At 37.5% G+C, this 18,277-nt stretch overlaps 1 protein-coding gene across 1 annotated transcript in view; it reads left to right on the forward strand.

Moving 5' to 3' along the window:
- Window positions 1-14,905, forward strand: part of LOC140336046 (RH-like protein) — a 26,923-nt gene extending 12,018 nt beyond the window's left edge. The window contains exons 3-11 of the mRNA XM_072419103.1: window positions 6,535-6,721; window positions 7,873-8,023; window positions 9,651-9,804; window positions 10,891-11,057; window positions 11,371-11,508; window positions 11,800-11,930; window positions 12,081-12,160; window positions 12,771-12,844; window positions 14,154-14,905. Of these exons, the coding sequence (XP_072275204.1) occupies window positions 6,535-6,721; window positions 7,873-8,023; window positions 9,651-9,804; window positions 10,891-11,057; window positions 11,371-11,508; window positions 11,800-11,930; window positions 12,081-12,160; window positions 12,771-12,844; window positions 14,154-14,180 (1,109 nt within the window). The 3' untranslated portion in view covers window positions 14,181-14,905. The remainder of the gene's footprint in view (window positions 1-6,534; window positions 6,722-7,872; window positions 8,024-9,650; window positions 9,805-10,890; window positions 11,058-11,370; window positions 11,509-11,799; window positions 11,931-12,080; window positions 12,161-12,770; window positions 12,845-14,153) is intronic.
- The last annotated feature ends 3,372 nt before the right edge of the window (window positions 14,906-18,277 follow it).

Raw genomic sequence — 18,277 nt, forward strand, 5'->3', positions numbered from 1 at the left:
CGCCCACGCACCCGCCTCCTCCCGCTCCTCCGGCGCTGGGAACCCGGATGGAACGGTTCCTGGAGCGCTCCACCGCTGCAGCTTCACAAAATCAGATGGGGAAAAAAGATAGGCAGAAGGCTACCCCCTCCAAGATGGCCGCCGCATCAGCAGCTCCACGTGTCCCCAGCACATCATCCTCACAGGTACTTCATGCTGTTTTGCCAGAAGTAGATCAGCCTAATCAGATTGCAGATGCAGTGGCAGCCATTCTTAAACCTGCGTTACAGGAGACAATTGATTCTGCAGTGCAAAAAGGTATTGCATCCTTAAGAAATGATTTGAGAGAACATTCCCAAAGAATAGATGACAATGAGCAACGCATTACACAGGTGGAAGATGATGTTACTTCCTCTAAAGTTACTATATCTATGCTGGAAGCAAAAACGCAGGCCTTGCAGGATAAAATAGATGACCTGGAAAATAGGTCACGACGCAATAATTTGCGCATTATTGGTCTGCCGGAAAGTATTAAGCCTGCGCGGCTGATAGATCTCTGCTCTAATGTAATACCACAACTGTTAAATCTCCCAACTACCTGCAAAGTGGAACCTGCACATAGACTGGGCCCTATTCGTTCAGAGAAAGCCAAACCGCGCCCGGTGATAGTGGCCTATTCACATTACACCGACAGAACACGTATTCTTCAGGCTTACCGCAATCGCCGAGATCTACAAGTGGAGGGTGCATCATTGCTGATATTTGCAGATTACTCAGCTGAGGTCTCCCGCAAAAGGCGCAGTTTTCAGCAGGTGTGCTCTACTTTACACCAGCATAAAATGCGTTTTACATTAGCATATCCGGCAACCCTTCACTTTTCAGATGATCAAGGCCGAAAGTATTCCTTTACATCGGTGGAAGAAGCTGAGCAAATTCTGCACGTTTTGGTATCGGACTCTGCATCTGTCCCCTCGTCTGGATCTGAGGAGTATCGGTCATCACCACCACGTACAGCTGCTAAATCCTCCATCCCAGTGTACTCTCCGAAACAACCCAGAAAATCGGGAATCTCGACTAAGAAAAATCGGGACAGGATGTGACTTATGTTACAACTTCAGGCGGGATCATAAGGAGCTTTTTTGGTTCTATTTTTTATTATTGTCCTTTATAATAGTAGTTCCTACTCTAGCATTTTGTTGCAATCTTGTTTTCAAATTGCCCACTTTATGAGGTGTGAGCCAGACCCTGACGACATGGTAATTTATTTACGCATGTTTCTGATTTGGTCACTTCTTTTTTGCTCAGCGAGGAAAAAAGGAAAGTCACCTTTTCAACTTGTTCGTTTTTTGTTTTACGTCTTTTTGCTGCTACCTCTATGTTTTTTATTGTTTCTTTTTTGTGATTTTTGTTACCGGAAACACCCCCTATTTTTGGTCATTTACATGATGTGTCACAAAATCTCCGAGATGCTCTATTGTTCAAGAGTCGCCTTTCGCCTTTTTTCAGGAATTGACCAAGTGGTTGGCCCAAGACCCCACACCTTCCAAAATAGTGGGAGGAGATTTTAACTCAGTTATGGTGGCAACAGAAGATAGATGCTCTGGTTCCATGGCAGGCACTGAGAGACATATGTCGCGCTCTCAATTTTCAGACTTCGTTTCAACTATGTCCCTAAACGATGTCTGGAGACAGTTTAACCCCTTAGAGAAACAATATACTTTTATCTCCCAGGCACATATATCGCAAGCCCGCTTAGATTATCTGTTATGTACTGATGATGTCTTGTATAAAGCCGAGTCACCGGAAATTCATCCCATGGTGATCTCGGACCACTCCCCTATCTCCATTGTAATTCGTGACCAATACCCTAGAGGTGATTATGTGCCCTGGCGGTTTCCATCTTATCTGGCCAAGGATCCGGAATTTCAGGGGGAAACGCGGGTGGCATGGCTTGAATATGTTCAACATAATGCTGTGCATAGGGACAATCCTGTTCTTTTCTGGGAAGCCGGAAAGGCCTATTTAAGAGGCAGGATAATATCTTTTCTGGCAAAAAGAAAGAAAGTTACGCTGTCTCATTTTTTACAATCGTAACGGGAACTCAGATTGGCACAGGAAGCTCTGACAGAGAATCCTACCCAAATTAATAAACAACAGTGGTATACGGCAAAACGTAAATTTGATTCCTGGCTTTTCCAGTATGAGCAGCTAAAATCCAAGTACAAGTCCTTAGATTATCATAAATATGGCAATAAATCAGGGAAAATGCTGGCGAATCTGGTGCGCTCGGGTTACAAACCTACCTTTATCCCCAAATTACATACAACAGACGGAGCTGTGGTTACCTCTCCTAAAGAGGTGAGTCATTATTTGGCTCAATTCTACCAACGTCTTTACTCCTCTCCCTCAATGGATTTGCAAGCTGGACAGACTTTTTTGTCCGATATTTCCTTGCCTACATTGTCATTAAGTGATATTGAAACTTTAAATGCCCCCATAACTAGTGAGCAAATACTCGCCACCATAGCCTCTCTGAAAAATGGAAAAGCTCCAGGCCCTGATGGGTTTACCACCGAATTTTTTAAAATGCTCCGAGAGGAAGTGGCAGAGGACCTTTGTGCACTTTACTCCAAACTATGGGAGACGGGCACATATTTTCGCTCTGGCCAAGAAGCTTATATAAAATTGCTTTTAAAAAAGGATAAAAACCCGTGTGACCCAGACTACTAGCGTCCGATTTCTTTAATAAATATTGATGCAAAAATTTTCTCAAAGATTATGGCGGATAGGCTGGCCAGATTGATGCCATCTTTGATTTCTCCCTCGCAGGTGGGATTTGTACAGGGCAGGGCGGCGGTGATCAACATTAGGAAAGTACTGGTAGCGCAGGAGGTCGCTAAGAGGCGGCCGGAGTCGGATTTAGCCATTATTGCCATAGATGCCCACAAGGCTTTTGACACGGTCAACATACCATGGTTATTCATGGTTCTGAAACAAGTGGGCATCAGAGGCCCTTTTCTCAAGTTACTTGAGGCTATGTACACCTCTCCTATTGCACGTATTCACACCCCAGGGTTCCTGTCAGACCCTATTACTTTATATAGAGGTACTAGACAGGGATGCCCATTGTCACCATTATTGTTTAACCTTGCCTTAGAGCCACTGGTGAGGTACTTGGATTCTACCCCTTTGTTACATGGCATCCCAGTGTATAAGGGTGAATTACGTACTGCCTTTTTTGCGGACGATATACTACTCTTCACCTCCGAACCCTGTTCTGACTGCACTAATATTCAGATGACGTTCAGGATTTTTGAGAGCTTTGCAGGCCTAAAGATTAATTTTGACAAAAGTGAAATTCTGTCTTTGGCACAGAACGGGACTCTGGCAAACAATTGGAGGACAAAGGTGCCTTTTAAAGTGGCATCACACTCCATTACTTACCTAGGTTTACATATAGGTTGTGTGCCTTCTTCTCTATATACCCTAAATTACCCACCACTGTTTGCAAAAATACAGAAGGAATTGAAGATGTGGGAGCGTCTGCCCTTGTCATTTTTAGGCAGATGTCACCTTATTAAGATGATGTCCTTTTCAAAATTGCTCTACCCGATGCAAACTCTGCCTTTGTTGTTGACTCACGCTGATATTAATAATCTTAATAAGGCATTTACAGCATTCTTGTGGAATGGGAAGCGCCCGAGAATTTCTCTGGCAAAGTTATATTTACCCAAAACGGAGGGCGGAGTGGGTTTCCCGAATATAAGGGTCTATAATTTAGCTGCCCTGGCTAGACATGTTATTGATTGGCTGGGTAATACATCTTATTACTCCAATGTACAATTGGAAAGTGCAATGTCTCACCCCTGGAACCCCTGTGCATTACTGCATTGTGCCTTTTCCTCTCTACCTACTTTTTTGAGACACAATTTTCTAGTTAGAGACACAGTAGTTGCCTGGAAAGTACTCAGGCAACGGTTTAAAGTACCAATACGTGTATCACGGTATTTACCTATCTGTGGCAATCCCATGTTCCATCAGGCACAAGAGCAAGCAGCGTTTAGGATATGGAAGCAAAAAGGATTGTGGAGCTTTGGAGGACTCTTCAATTTGGAGAACTCAACAAAGCTTTCTCTGGCTAATATACGAGAGATATATAATGTTCCACGTTGGGCCCTCCACCCACTGTATTATAGCCAAGCTATGTCTTTCCTCCAATCCTTAGCTTCCAATTCGGCTGAGACGTTTAGATTAAATAATTTTGATAAACTTTTGAAATTATCCCCACCCAATATATCTAATATTTATGTTAGCCTCCGGCCTCTCTTTACCAAACCACTATCCTCCTCAAATGTAAGGCTGTGGCAGAGGGATTTTCGGGATCCTGATTTGGTGGACTATATAATACAAGGTTATCAGACGGTGAGACAGAGCATGGTTAATGAAGTCTGGAGGGAATCTCAGTTTATGTTACTCCACAGAGCTTATAAAGTTTTCAGACCCTCCACCTCGGCTTCACAACCACGGACGTGGCACTTTCAGTGCCCTAAATGCAGTTGTTTGAATGCCTCTCTGTCGCACCGGCTGTGGTTTTGCCCTGAGGTTTCTCTGTTCTGGTCCCAAATTCTCAAATTTATACACTCGGTAACAGGGAATACTATACCGTTCAATCCTGTTTTACTGGTGTACGGTTCCTGGGAAGGTGTGGAGGCAGATGATATGCCTCGTTCTCTACGCACATGGACAAATATTTGTCTTTTGGCAGCCAGGCGCACAATAATGCTAAATTGGATACAAACAGAACCTCCCGGACTGGAACAAGTTATCTCCTCTTTGAAATCATTATTTCACACGGAAATGCTGGATGCGAAAATACAAGGTGATGATGTCATCACCCGGTTCTGGTCGAAATGGTACAAATTTTTGGTTTATGCTTTTACTGACTCAGACTGTACAGCTATATTGGAGATGTTCAAATATTCCACGTGGTACATGACAAATATTTCAGGATGACGATAGGATCATCCACTTACCCATGTGACGATGTTGGCTATTACGGGACTATGGAGTGTTTCCTTCTGTTTCCTTGTCTGTTTGTTTGTTTGCTATCTGTTCTGGTTCTTAATTCATTGTTTTATTGATCTCAATCATCCCCTTGTAATTTGTTTATTTTTTCTTTTGTATTGTATGTGAAAAATTTTTGAATAAACACAGTTTGAAAAAAATCCCCACTTACCTGGGTAAGTGGGGATTTTAATGTACGGAAAATCTCGGGCTTAACGAAAAGAGCAACTTTTTTTAGCCCGTACGAAGGTCGGGCTTAACGGTCGGGAGGTTAATATCAGCATTCTCCATGTGCAGCTGTGTGTTGTGCTAGCTAAACCCCACTGTGGGTGTGACTTATACTTCAGCCATTTACTATTTCTGGAAAACCCAGCAGAAATGTAACCAGACAAATGTTGTTTTGTGCCCAACAAGAGCTTTCAGCTACAGCCACAGCTCAACAAGTGCCGGCCAAGGTGAACATCTGTTGGTGTTCCATTTCAACCATTTTAGTAATTCTGAACATTTGTCTATCCATTATAGCTAAATATTTGGTGCCACTTTATTTTTCCTTTGGGTTTTAAACAGATTAAATGGCTCCCTTTAGGTAAAGCTACACATGTAGTTGGAATCAATAGAAAACAATTGGATGTTATGTTTATCATGTTAGAAATAATTGCAACTACATTCTGCTTCTCTTATCTATGCAAAGAAAAGTGGCCATTGGTACCACATGTTTAGTGATCAAGCTTTAAGGTGCGTACACACTTCCAATTTTTATCGTTCCAATCGAACGACGAACGATCGATTGGGCAAAAAATCGTTCGTAAAAAAGTAACCAACGACGCCGACGAACGAGGAAACTCGTTGGAAACGAACGACCGGACCGGCGGATCGGATTGGACGACGATCGTTGAACATCGTTCGTGTGTACGGTCGTTCGTTGATCGTCCATGTTCAGAGCATGCGTAATGAACGAACGTCCGTTCACTTTCCTGTCGTGCACATAGTTCCTCTATCGCTTAAACGATCGTATCTATTGTGTGTACAATATCTACGAACGATCGTGTCGTTATCTCTATGTGCAGGATCGGTGCTATACGATCGTTCGTATATATCGTGCAGGATCGTTCGTCGTTCGTTTTCCAACGATAATAATTGGAAGTGTGTACGTAGCTTTAGTTAACCTGTGTCTGAGTTCTAGATCTTGGAAGAAACAGGTCACTTCTATACTGATAAACATGATCTGACCTGCTTCTTGCCATCCTATACTTCGTGTCAAAATGATCGGTGACTTATCATATAAAAATATGCTTTGACTGTTGTATATTTTTAGTGTTTTTTTACTGTCAAGTAAGCAAAATACATTTGTTAATTCATAATTTTTTGATAAATGATGTATACAATTTCCTATAGGATTTCTGCTAAAGGTAATGCTGTGCATTTTGTTATTATTTTGTTTTAATTTTTAAAATATGCAATGATTAAAAAATTTTTATATTCATTTGATAGCAATTCAAGATGTGAACGTCATCATCATTCTTGGAGTCGGCTTCCTGTTTGCCTTTTTAAGAAGATATGGATTTAGCGGAGTTGCTTTCAATTTTCTGATCATAGCAGTTGGACTGCAGTGGGCCATCATTTTGGATACTTTCCTATTTAACAGAACAAAGGCAGTTCCAGCTGTTGGTATAACCAGGTATGTTATTCCACATTAAATAGACTTATTCCACTACTCTGCAACCTGTATTATTAATAATTAAATGATTCAAATGGTATTACTCATTCTGCATATTTAAATGTATTTATCACATTTTCAAACATAAGAACACAGAATAGTTAAAACTCTTAATTGAGAATATTGCTGTATGTCAGATTCACTAGTTTATAAATAGACTCCGTAGTACTTTATTCTAGATGTAGATCAAAAGTATGTTCCTCAATCTGCACATATCAGTTTAAAAAAAAAATCTAATACTTTTTTTATAAAAAATGTTAATGTTTCCTCTTTGTTGAACTCCAGTAGCTGTAATTAGCTTATTACTCCACTTTTCACTTTTAGCTATTACTTTTGTGCTTGTTTTTCTATAATATAACTTTTACCATATATAGGTTTTTTTCTTTTCTTGTTGAAGAGTAGATTTAAAAATCACATAACCTTTAACGTGTCATTTTATTGTAATTTTTGACTATTTTACAAATTTTATTAAAAAAAAAAAACCTGAGGATAGTGCCATGATGTTCCTTGCTCAAGCTCTTCCTAATATATGATGACAATGCTCTTTTATCTGCTTTCCTGCATGATCAGTATGTGCTTTTGGTGGGCCAGATTTAGGCCATTTTGCTAATTTTATGAGCATGTCCCATGAAGTTCACCCTGGGGCAGCCTGTCCTTGGCAATGAGGGTGCTTGTAGCCACTATAGAAATACATACATAAAGACAAGATGAGGTTTTAAAGGGTCTGTGGGAGATTTGCAGCAATGAAATGTAAAAATGCTGAAATCAGTAAAAATACAGTTGTTCATGGCATAAAGTATTTTAACAAACTACAGGTCATACAGTTAGGATTTACATATTTTTTTAAGGTTTTTTATTTTATTTTATTTTTTATAAAACACACAATTTATATAACCAATGCAGCCCATCATGATTATGGGCCAACCTAAGTGTGTTAGTGTCGGGGTTAGCTACAAGACACCCACAAGTGTTGGAGTTTTGTCCTTCAAACAGCTGTGCATAGCAGAGGACAATAAAAGCTATAAAAAATAGAAAATTTGTTCTTTACACCCTGTTTTTTCAAATATTTCCCATGTATTAAGTTTTTTTCTGACTGTGGTATCTTTTTGCAGCCTAACAACAGGACTAATGAGCATTTTTCCCATCTTGATCTCATCTGGGGTTGTCCTAGGAAAAGTGAATCCTGTACAGCTGATTATTATGACACTCATTGAATTACCCATATTTGCTGTGAACAGATATATCATGACAAACTATCTTTTGGTAAGCAACAAAAGAAGAGAAAAAAATACCAAACTCTAATCTTTTCCCACTAACTTCTCTATTGTAAACCTATACTATATATTCACCAGTTTTACAGTTGTAAAAGAAACATTTAATGCTGAACTACAGGTTAACATACACTGAATTAATACACATAAGGGAGCTATTTCACCTGCATCTCTATCCATCTACCAGGCCTGTATTTCCCAGTGTCCAGTTTTTTTCAAATACACCCAAAGCTTCATCATATTCATGCTAATCATGTAGTGCCCTATACCTCACTATAACACACAGGTCTATTTATATAAGGCAGTGAATTTACTGAAACATTCCCTGGTTGGGAATCAATTATTGCTATTGAAACTCATGGACCTAGACGATTCATCACCTACAAATGTTTCTGATTGTCAGATTCACTGCTTTATAAATAAACCTCACAGTGTTTATTATTGTTCAACTTTTAACTTATTGTTAAAATCTACTAGTACTTAATATATCAAACATAGACATCAAAGGGCACTAACAAGATTTGCACGGTTTATTAATAATAAATTATTTTATTGCATGTCCATTTGATTGGATGTAGCCTCTCTTTATCAAGACTAACAACAAGTGTATTAAACAGGTTTTTTAGACCATCACCACCATATAATAAACATATAGTACAGGTGTCATTCAAAAATTTTGGATTTTTGAAGGGTATACTTACCTCCACACACAGGCCAGCCTTCCTCTCGCAGCACCTGTGGACATCTGGCACTGTTCCAGGGAGCAGGCAGCAGGGACGTCTCAACATGTATTTAGTGTAGCAAGCAGACCTAACAGCTATTTCTGCAGAACAGCGCCATCAAAACATCAGTGGCCAAACAGTGTACTGCAGGCCCTGTATTGAAAATGTGATCTGAAATTCATGCTGGGAAACTGAAGGATCCGGATTATCGATGGCCCGATTTTTGATTGTCAACCTGTATATGTAAAAGCTGTGGAGTCGGCATCAGAAACATCAGAAGCAATGGTGTTAAATTACTTAGAACATGTTTCAGCCTAATTAGGCCAAATAATAAGTATAATTCTTAACCCACCAGAATAATATGTTCCAATGATGAGTGTACAATTCGATTAAGGTATGTGCAGTTACAAATATGTGGGTAGGTTTAATACTAGATTTAAATTGTTTGATACAAGTAACTTCTAGAAGAAGATCAAGAATTGATATGAAAAATTAAAACCTGTTTCCTTGTTGGGAGGCCTACATTTCACACAATGGAGCTGATTTATTAAAGCTCTCCAAGGCTGGAAAGGATACACTTTCATCAGTGAAGCTGGGTGATCCAGCAAACCATGAATAGATCTGGTCCAGGATTGAAACATTTGCTAGCGAATAGCAAATGATATTGAAGTAATTCATTCCAGGTTTGCTAGATCACTCAGCTTCACTGATGAAAGTGTAGCCTCTCCAGCCTTAGAGAGCTTTAATAAATCGGGCCCATTGCATTTTGTTTGTGAATATTAGATAGAATATTAGAAGCCTGATCATTCCAAAACAAATATTCACATCCCATGGTGACTGGCCAGCTTGTGTTTGTAAATACTAACTTATTTACAGTTGTCTTTTGTTAAATTGCAGATGAACAGTCATATAAGTATGATGTATGCTCATATTTTTGGGGCATACTTCGGTCTTGCAATGTCATGGTCACTGGTCCCACCATTACTTGGCAATGAAGCAAGCGAGCTGTATGAAAAATCTGAAACCAGGTCAGAACTGTTTTCCATGCTTGGTAAGTGACCCAATATTCAATGCATTATCGAAAGTTAAAAACCCAAAGCAGATTTTTTTGCAAAACGTTTTATGGTGTTGGTTTATTGCTAATTTCCTTCTTCTCTACTGCAGTAATTATATTTTAGACAGAACATTGGTTGGTCACTAATTGGGCTCAGTTTATCAATTATTTCCCTGTCTATTCCCTCCAAATATGTTCATAATATTCATTTATACACATAGCATTTCCTAGTGTGACAGCTGTGCACTTTTGATGATCGGCCACAAGGTGGCAGAATGAGTCGTTGTTTTAATAGAAACTGAAGGGAAAGGGTAAATGGCACTGTGCTTGTGTAATGTGGGTAACAAACTCTTTAATAATAAACTCCACTTGACTCCAATGGCAGGAATTTTTTTTTGTTGCACTTTACATGAGTATAAACCAAGATTCTTTTCTAATGACATTGTGAGGGCAAATAAAATTCTTGGTTTATATTTGAGTATATATGGTACATTTTATATGCCTCCACCGAGTATGAAAAATATTCTACATTGCTATTATTCTAAATATATTGCAAGATTAGCTAAAATCAGTATGCAGAGAATAAACCTCTGCTAAAAAAACAAACATATGTTTAAACCTAAATGATCACATTGGGACTCTAGGAGTCTCTAGACACTGCCACCTACTACCCCTACTGCCTACAGGTGAACCAGGCAAACAGCTAATGCACAGATAAAATACATGAAAGGGACCTGTTTTACTGTCAAAGGAATTGTATTTCTTCCCATCCATTTCTGGTATTTACACATCCCTGCCCGCTCTGGAAGAGTGTTCTCTGCTGCAGTTCAGTAACACTTTCAGTAAAACAGATTTTGTTTCTGCCCCAGCCTGTGGCTGAGAAGTAATTAGAGAAGAACCAGACAGATGAGCTCATCGTTTAGTCACTCTCCACTATCAGTATATCCCATGAAAGCACATAAACTGATTGGCTCCTTGTGCTGCTTCTACAACTCTCAGCCTGAGCTTTGCCATACAGGGCCATACAGTGAAATATGATTGATGTATAATGTTGAAGTAATATATTTTATGTTTGATTTCTAGGAGCTCTTTTTATGTGGATGTTCTGGCCTTCATATAATTCTTTATTACTGAGAGATCACATGCAGATACAAAATGCTGTTTTTAACACTTATTTTACACTGGCTGCCAGCACTGTGGTGGTATTCGCTGCATCAGCACTCTTCAACAGAAAAGGGAAATTTAAAATGGTAAGTTCCGATTTATTATTACTGTCACGGGAGCTTACAAATATTCAAAATAATCATGTAACAATAAAAAACTAATTAGGCCTGGAATCTGGACAAGGCTAATTGGAACTTTAACAAAGAATTTAAGAATGATATTATAGATAACAAAATTATTTTTTATATAACATACATAAATGTAGCTATGACACTAGACATTAATTAAAGTATTTAAAAGTGTAAATATTTCAATGATGATTGATCACATATAAGTAAAATCACTGCAAACTTCCAAATTAAATTGTTTCTTCTTGAGTCTTATTAATTTCATTATCAGTTTCAGGTCCGCAATGCTATGCTAGCTGGTGGTGTTGCAGTTGGATTTTCAGCTAACATGGTTCAGTATCCATGGATTGCAATGACCTTAGGTCTACTAGCTGGACTAATTTCCACAGCTGGACTAACATACATGCAGGTAAGGCAATCCAGAAATGATGTTCTAAAACTAGAAACTATCTTATACAATTGTCATAGAAAAGATGTTATGTGCTAGCTAAATAAATGCAATACATAGGTTGCTTGGCAGTTCTTGGTTTAAGCATAAATGATGTAACACTCTAGTATGGTACATGTCATTTCTGGCCAAGCGTAAAAAAAATTATGGGAAAAATAGGGAGGCTCTCAATGATTTTTAAGTAATTTTCAAGCAAATGTATCCTTCTAAATATTACCTCTTTACCATGGTGATTGTATGTTTTTTTTGCAGGACACTCTGAAAGTAGTTACATTAGTGCATGATACAAGTGGTGTTAGTTACACATTTGGGTTGCCTGGTCTTCTTGGAGCATTGGCGTATGCACTTTTTATTCTAGTGGCTGACTATGGAAGATTTGACCTGTAAGTATAAGACTTATAGAAAAACTGTATTTAAAATATGTATATTTCTGTGTTAGTTTCTAGGTATTTTTTATGTAAATGGCCTATTATATAACATTAGTAAATAGTTCCTGCATGATATATATTTAAAATGAGTTTGTCTTTTCATAGTCCCATTTTCCAAGCCTTGGTTGGTGTTGGTTGTATCCTCTTAACGTTGACGCTGAGTTTGGTTGGTGGACTTCTAACAGGTGAGCACAAATTAATCTCCAGCCCTGTGTTTTGTTTTGCACAATTGTATGGGTTTTTCTCTTGTATTGAAAGCTTGTTTTGTTTATGTTGCTCACTGTAAGCTGTTGGCTGAAAGATATTCATCATCATTTAGCTCTTTCTTCCCCAGCTTTATTTTCCAGTGGAAGTTTAGTCAATTGGGCATGACAGGAAATTCTGCTGCTACTGACCCAGTAATGCAAACTCATACAGACTGACATCCACCACCAAGGCATTTTTATATTTGCTTGCTAAAAATATGTAAAATCAAACAATAATGTAATACATGTAATAAATGTCTATACACTCTAGGCACGTGGAGTTTTAAAACATCAGTGATAACGGTATTAGTTCTTTTATCAGGTATCCTTTTTTATGTAACACAAAACAGACATTTAGGAAGTTTTCTCTTGAAAACACTATAGCACACTTATTTGCATTCCTTGTGCAAGCTTTAAATGCCAAAAATATCATGTTGGAATAATTTTAGTGTCAGTTTTTATTTATTATGTTCAGTGAACAGTGTAATAAAATCCAAAATTGGCAGCAATAGTAACTATAGTATATTTACACTAACATCTTCTTTTTCAGGTTTCTTGCTGAAATGTAAGCTTCTTAAGCCCCCTAAAGAACACAATTTCTTTCATGATCAGTTATACTGGGAGGTAAGATATTTAACACGATATATGTTACAGTAATGTCATTAAAGTGTTTTAAAGACGAAAATATTCTTGAGTTGTGTGTGCAGATTACTTCCTGAAAAACAGGCCATTTGTCCATCTGCTGCCCTTATATACTGAACTACATTTTACAGAAATCCATCACCAGTCATGCTAACCTACATCATAAATACTGTAAGGATTGTATAACATTTAACTGTTTTTGTGGGAAAGATTAAAAAGGGAAAAGGGGCTAAATTGGCAGGTAATCTGGACATATTGCAAAAATATTGAAAACGTGTCACGGAACCAATAAGCCATTGGGGCTGACACCTTATACATCCTCACTCTTATAGGGATTTATACCCATAGCATTTATTGACTATTTTCAATAAGAGATTTCCCCTAGCGACTTAAACTATGCCATTAAAGGAAACATTCTCAAGTTTTCTATAGAATTTAATCACTGGATCAAAAGAAGTTTGATCACAGGAAATCAGACCCCATCCATTGAGCCGTGATTTATTAAAGCTCTTCAAGGCTGGAGAGAATAAACTTTTATTGGTGAAGCTGGGTGATCCAGCAAACCTGGAATAGATTTCTTGAAAGTAATTTCCTATTTACTAGCAAATGTTTTAAACCCTGGACCAGATTCATTTCAGGTTTCCTTAATTACCTAGCTTCACTGATGAAAGTGTATCCTCTCCAGCCTTGGAGAGCTTTAATAGATCATCCAATAATGTCAATTGATTGCTGTTCTGTAGTAAAAGAGCAGAAACTATCAATGATGAGTTACCCTTTATTTGAACCTGTATAGAAGAAAATATAATAGTTAGCTGGCTCAGTCATGCAAATTTTAGTAAAAACTATACTGAGAAAACGCTAAGTAAAAGTACCTTTTTATTACATATGGGGATGTTGCAGTAAATCCTTTTTTTGCCTTGAAAAACAGGTGTTGTCAATTGGCAACTGCAAAACTTGGGTGAGTTGCCACTAATCTAACTTGATAGTTAGGGTGAATGTTCACCAACTAATGTTGGGTAATAATTGAGTGTAATCATTGATAAATATACCCCTATGTGTATCCTGACCCACAGCCAAGTCGAATCAGTGATATTAGGATAGTCTACTAAGGCAAGAAAAAATTTGGTTGAACGAAAAGTTTTAAACTTATTGTAGCAATGGCTTTAAGTCTAAGGTAGTTAAAATATTAAAATATCAATATATTGTACATAAGAGAAGTGTAACTACTTGTGGTTTATATCTATACCACTATGAATTATTCAAATTCTAATATACTTTTTTTTGTTTGCAGTTTCTTCATGTGGACTACCATCTTTAATACAGGACAGCAGATGAATACAGAGCTGTCAGCTATATTTGTATACAAACTTTTATAGAAACTTTGTGAATAATAAATAAAGCTAGACTCCAGGAAAGTAACTAAAATGCAAATGTAAAGACCACCGAATGAGCAGCAGCTTGTTGAATAAAATAGACCCCTAACCTGATGATCCCCCAGATGTCCCCTCCTGTTAGCATGGTTCCAGTCAGGGAGTATACATTCAGCAGTCATACAACTGACTTTTAATGTTACCCCTCCCTCATCCAGTTTGACTGCTTCTGTCCAGGGAATTGCTCTCAAGTACTTATATTTGTCTCATTTAACAATATATTTAGTGACAGAAGTAAACTGATAATTTTTTTGTGCTTAGATTGCATTTAAGCTATAACATGTTACATATATTTTTTTTCCTTCACCTTGTAATTTCTTTTAAATTATTCTAGACACAAAAATGTCATCATTATAATTTAAAAGTTAGCCTGCAGTTTGGCTTTAGATGCGTGTATTCTGTTTGTTTTTGATGATGCAATTCATAACAGACAACAGCAGGGGTGCAAGAGCACCATAGATTCTATTTGAGAAGCGTGCCAGTTTGGTAATTTGTATTTAGAATTTAGGATTTGTAATTTAATGGCATTAAAATATTTTTTCATTGAATCTCCATCCAACTATGATTTTGTAAATATAAAAATAAAAAAGAAACAAATAAATACATAAATATATATTCATTTTGTATATCATGTTTTAGATAATTATTAATTCTGCTTCTTTGAATAGTAGTTTGCTGCATCTCCAGCACATCTGCTTTGCATAAAGCTTAAAGTCAGAGTACATGAACCGCCTGCATGGTACTGCACAAGGTGCTTTAGTTTTGGTACTAATAATAGTGCTGTAGGGCTAAACAGATCATTGGAGGTGGGTTTCTTTTATTAATACTGTCTTTTTATTTGTTCCAATAGAAAAGTTCACAGAAATGTAGGAATATATGATTCCATTAGTTAGTATTTAGAAACGAGAGTCATTCTTTATGCCAATAATTTTTTAACTGATATCATATAGACTCTATATTATAGAGGATGTACCTTACATAAACAAATAATGAAAATTAAAAATGTACTGACTTGTGTTGGGATTTTACTTCACAGCACTAACTTTTCTATATATATATATATATATATATATATATATATATATATATATATATATATATATATATATACAATTTGGAATTGATTTTTCTTAGTGAATTTCTTGACTTTGTATGTAAGACACTGATATGCTATTGAATGTTACCCAAAACACTGGCATGGAATGCATTTCATAAATGAAAATACCTTTGCTAGGCAAAATAGTGAAACATATCATAATACCTGTAATACAAAGTACATTCAAATACAATATGAGCGTGATGAAACAGAAATTGGACTGCAGTATCATATAACAATGTATTCATTACCACCATGTAACCAAAGAGAATGCTGAAAATAGCATTACTGCCATCTGTTGTTTTAGCCACCTCTTCGTCCTTCCCAGGATCAAACATAAATTAATCAACTTAAAGCAGAGCTAAAAATTGGTCCTTTATAGCAGAAGGTACAGGTGATGTCCCTTCTGCAAAAATAATTTACTATGCATTTGAATACAATTCTTTATTTACATTCCCCTGCCCTCATTCCGCCATGAGCACCATCATATTCTTTTCCAGGTGTTGGATTTTTTTCTATCTTGATTGGCCAGGCCAGGAAGAAGTAACTCCCACAGGTGCTCAAGGGAGTTCATTCATTTCTGGGATGCCAAGATACCCTGCATAGCCTGGCATCCTGCACTGAGCTGCACATGCGAACAGGCAGGAAAGCATGTTTTTTTTCATATCTGTTCCTTCTGCAGTAAAAATTCTGCTTGCTCAAAATGTTAAAATGTGGAACTATAGTTATATAGGTTTAAGGTAGACCTATAGTCTCCAAGTTTATCTGCCTTCTTTGACTAATAAGCATACTAAATATAGATATATATAACTGTTCGTTCCAGCCTAAATATTTTGTTTTAGCTTTAACAAATGCCTTCTTGTCATTTGGGCTGTGCCTCTTTGTAAGCAGTGCTGGTGCTCCAGAATGTGAAGTGTTGCATGGGATGTATGAGTGATTGAACAATCCACCTGTTTTTTTTTTTCTTTTGTGCGATGTATGGCCTTTACTATGTCATTCTTCTGCAATTACAAACTTCTATCTGGAAGTTCTCTCATTGTGAGACATTATCTGTGCATGTGCAGAACTGTTTGCTAATGTCAATAACAGGCCAGGTCCTCTTTATATATTGAAAGAGCTGTTGATGATCAAATCACATTCATTGTGGGAAACCAAAATGGGAAGAGGCATGCTTGGTGCAAGATCTGCTTATGGTTCAACCTTGCTTGGTGCAACTCTTGATGATATAAAATTGTAATCAGGCATTGAGGGAAATACTAACTCTGTCAGGGTCACTCTTCACACAAGACAGGCTGTAAAAAAAAGAGTGAATGAACCTATGTTTGGGTGCTTGGTAAATGTAGTTGGGGGGGGGGGTCAATGTAAGAAGTGTTACAGTGTAGGGTAGAATTTTTTGGATGAACACATTTTGAAACTATGTACAAATGATTTTATAATTAATAACTCTGAATATTGACTAATAAAAGATTGTGAAGGTTGTAGTAAATACATGTCCTGCAAATGGTGCATTTATAGCATTTCAACAGCAGGTACTTTTCCAGGTTCACGTTAATCTGGAAAATTGCCTTCTGCTACAAAGTCACAGTGGACCCTTCCAACCTCTATCAATCTCAGCAGTTACCTCCAGAAGTGCCAATTACCAATACAACAATCAGACGTGCACAGTGAGTGGGTTCAATTAAATGGGAGCAGTTGGGACCCTTTTTTGCACATAGCTGCGGCAGTACATGGCACGGTTTGCAAAAGTGACATGACACGTTTAGCCTTGGTGTTGTGTTCTGAAGAAGGCATCCTGCCCAGTACACTAAGATAAAGTTACAGGCTATCATTCCAATCTGGAATATAACATACTCAGCATTACAAAGCTGAGTATGTTATATTCCAGTAAATGAAGTAAATGAAGTCTGACACCCACTGTTTATTTTTTTTACCATGTATTCTATTAGAAAGATTTCCTTTACTTTCTATTCTGTAGACCCAACAGAAACTGAGAAGATGTCTTTTCAATGTTAGGAAAATCTTTCCTACATACCTGTCAATAGAACAGGAATACCTATAATATTTCTCCTTACATACATACATACAAGGTCTATTAAAGAACAAGACATAAAATAACTCACTTTTTTTTCTTTATATGAATATTTTAATGCTTGTCCCCTTTATATTCTCATTATACTCTCCGTTCACAATTAAGCATCATTGCTTTTCTGTTTTCTACTCGTCAAAGGCGTGGAGCAGATCAGTTTCCACGTCCCTGGCCCCAGCGTGTGAACATTGGGGACGCAAGGCCAGGGGATGTGTGGACGTGCCATGGGGGGGGGGGGGGGGTAGCGTGCAGCTGGGGGGAAGGGGGGCGCGACCAGGTAGAAAATTTAAAATAATGGGTATTTTTAAATGTACTACTTTGACAAATAAAATACCTAATAATCAGACTGCTAGGGAGGTTAATGAGCATCTTTTCCTCTTTCTCTCAGTGAACCAATATTATTATCTTCCTTATAATACTATTGGTTCACTTTTGTGCCCTCTGGAACCCATGAAAGCACGATAAGCATGGTTCAAATTTGGACTTGCTTTTATGTGTTTTTTCGATTCTTGGTGATGAAGGTGTTTTCCATTGCATTGACTGTCGTTTTATTTCAGGATCATACTGGAAGATCCAGGTCAATAATGACTTTCTGAAAAAGGTTCAGGTCCACCTCAAGTTTCTGCAGAATGTCAGCGCAAATTTCCATGCGGTGCTCTTTTTACTCTGGTGTGAAATTTTACTAAAATTTTATAATTGACATATTGTTCAAGTTTTAAACTTTTCATGATTTCAGCACATGAGGTGAAACACAACTGCATTATAAATATTATTAAACAGAATTTATATAGTGCAATATATTA

The sequence above is a fragment of the Pyxicephalus adspersus genome, chromosome 1, assembly GCF_032062135.1.
Source record: "Pyxicephalus adspersus chromosome 1, UCB_Pads_2.0, whole genome shotgun sequence".
NCBI lineage: Eukaryota > Metazoa > Chordata > Amphibia > Anura > Pyxicephalidae > Pyxicephalus > Pyxicephalus adspersus.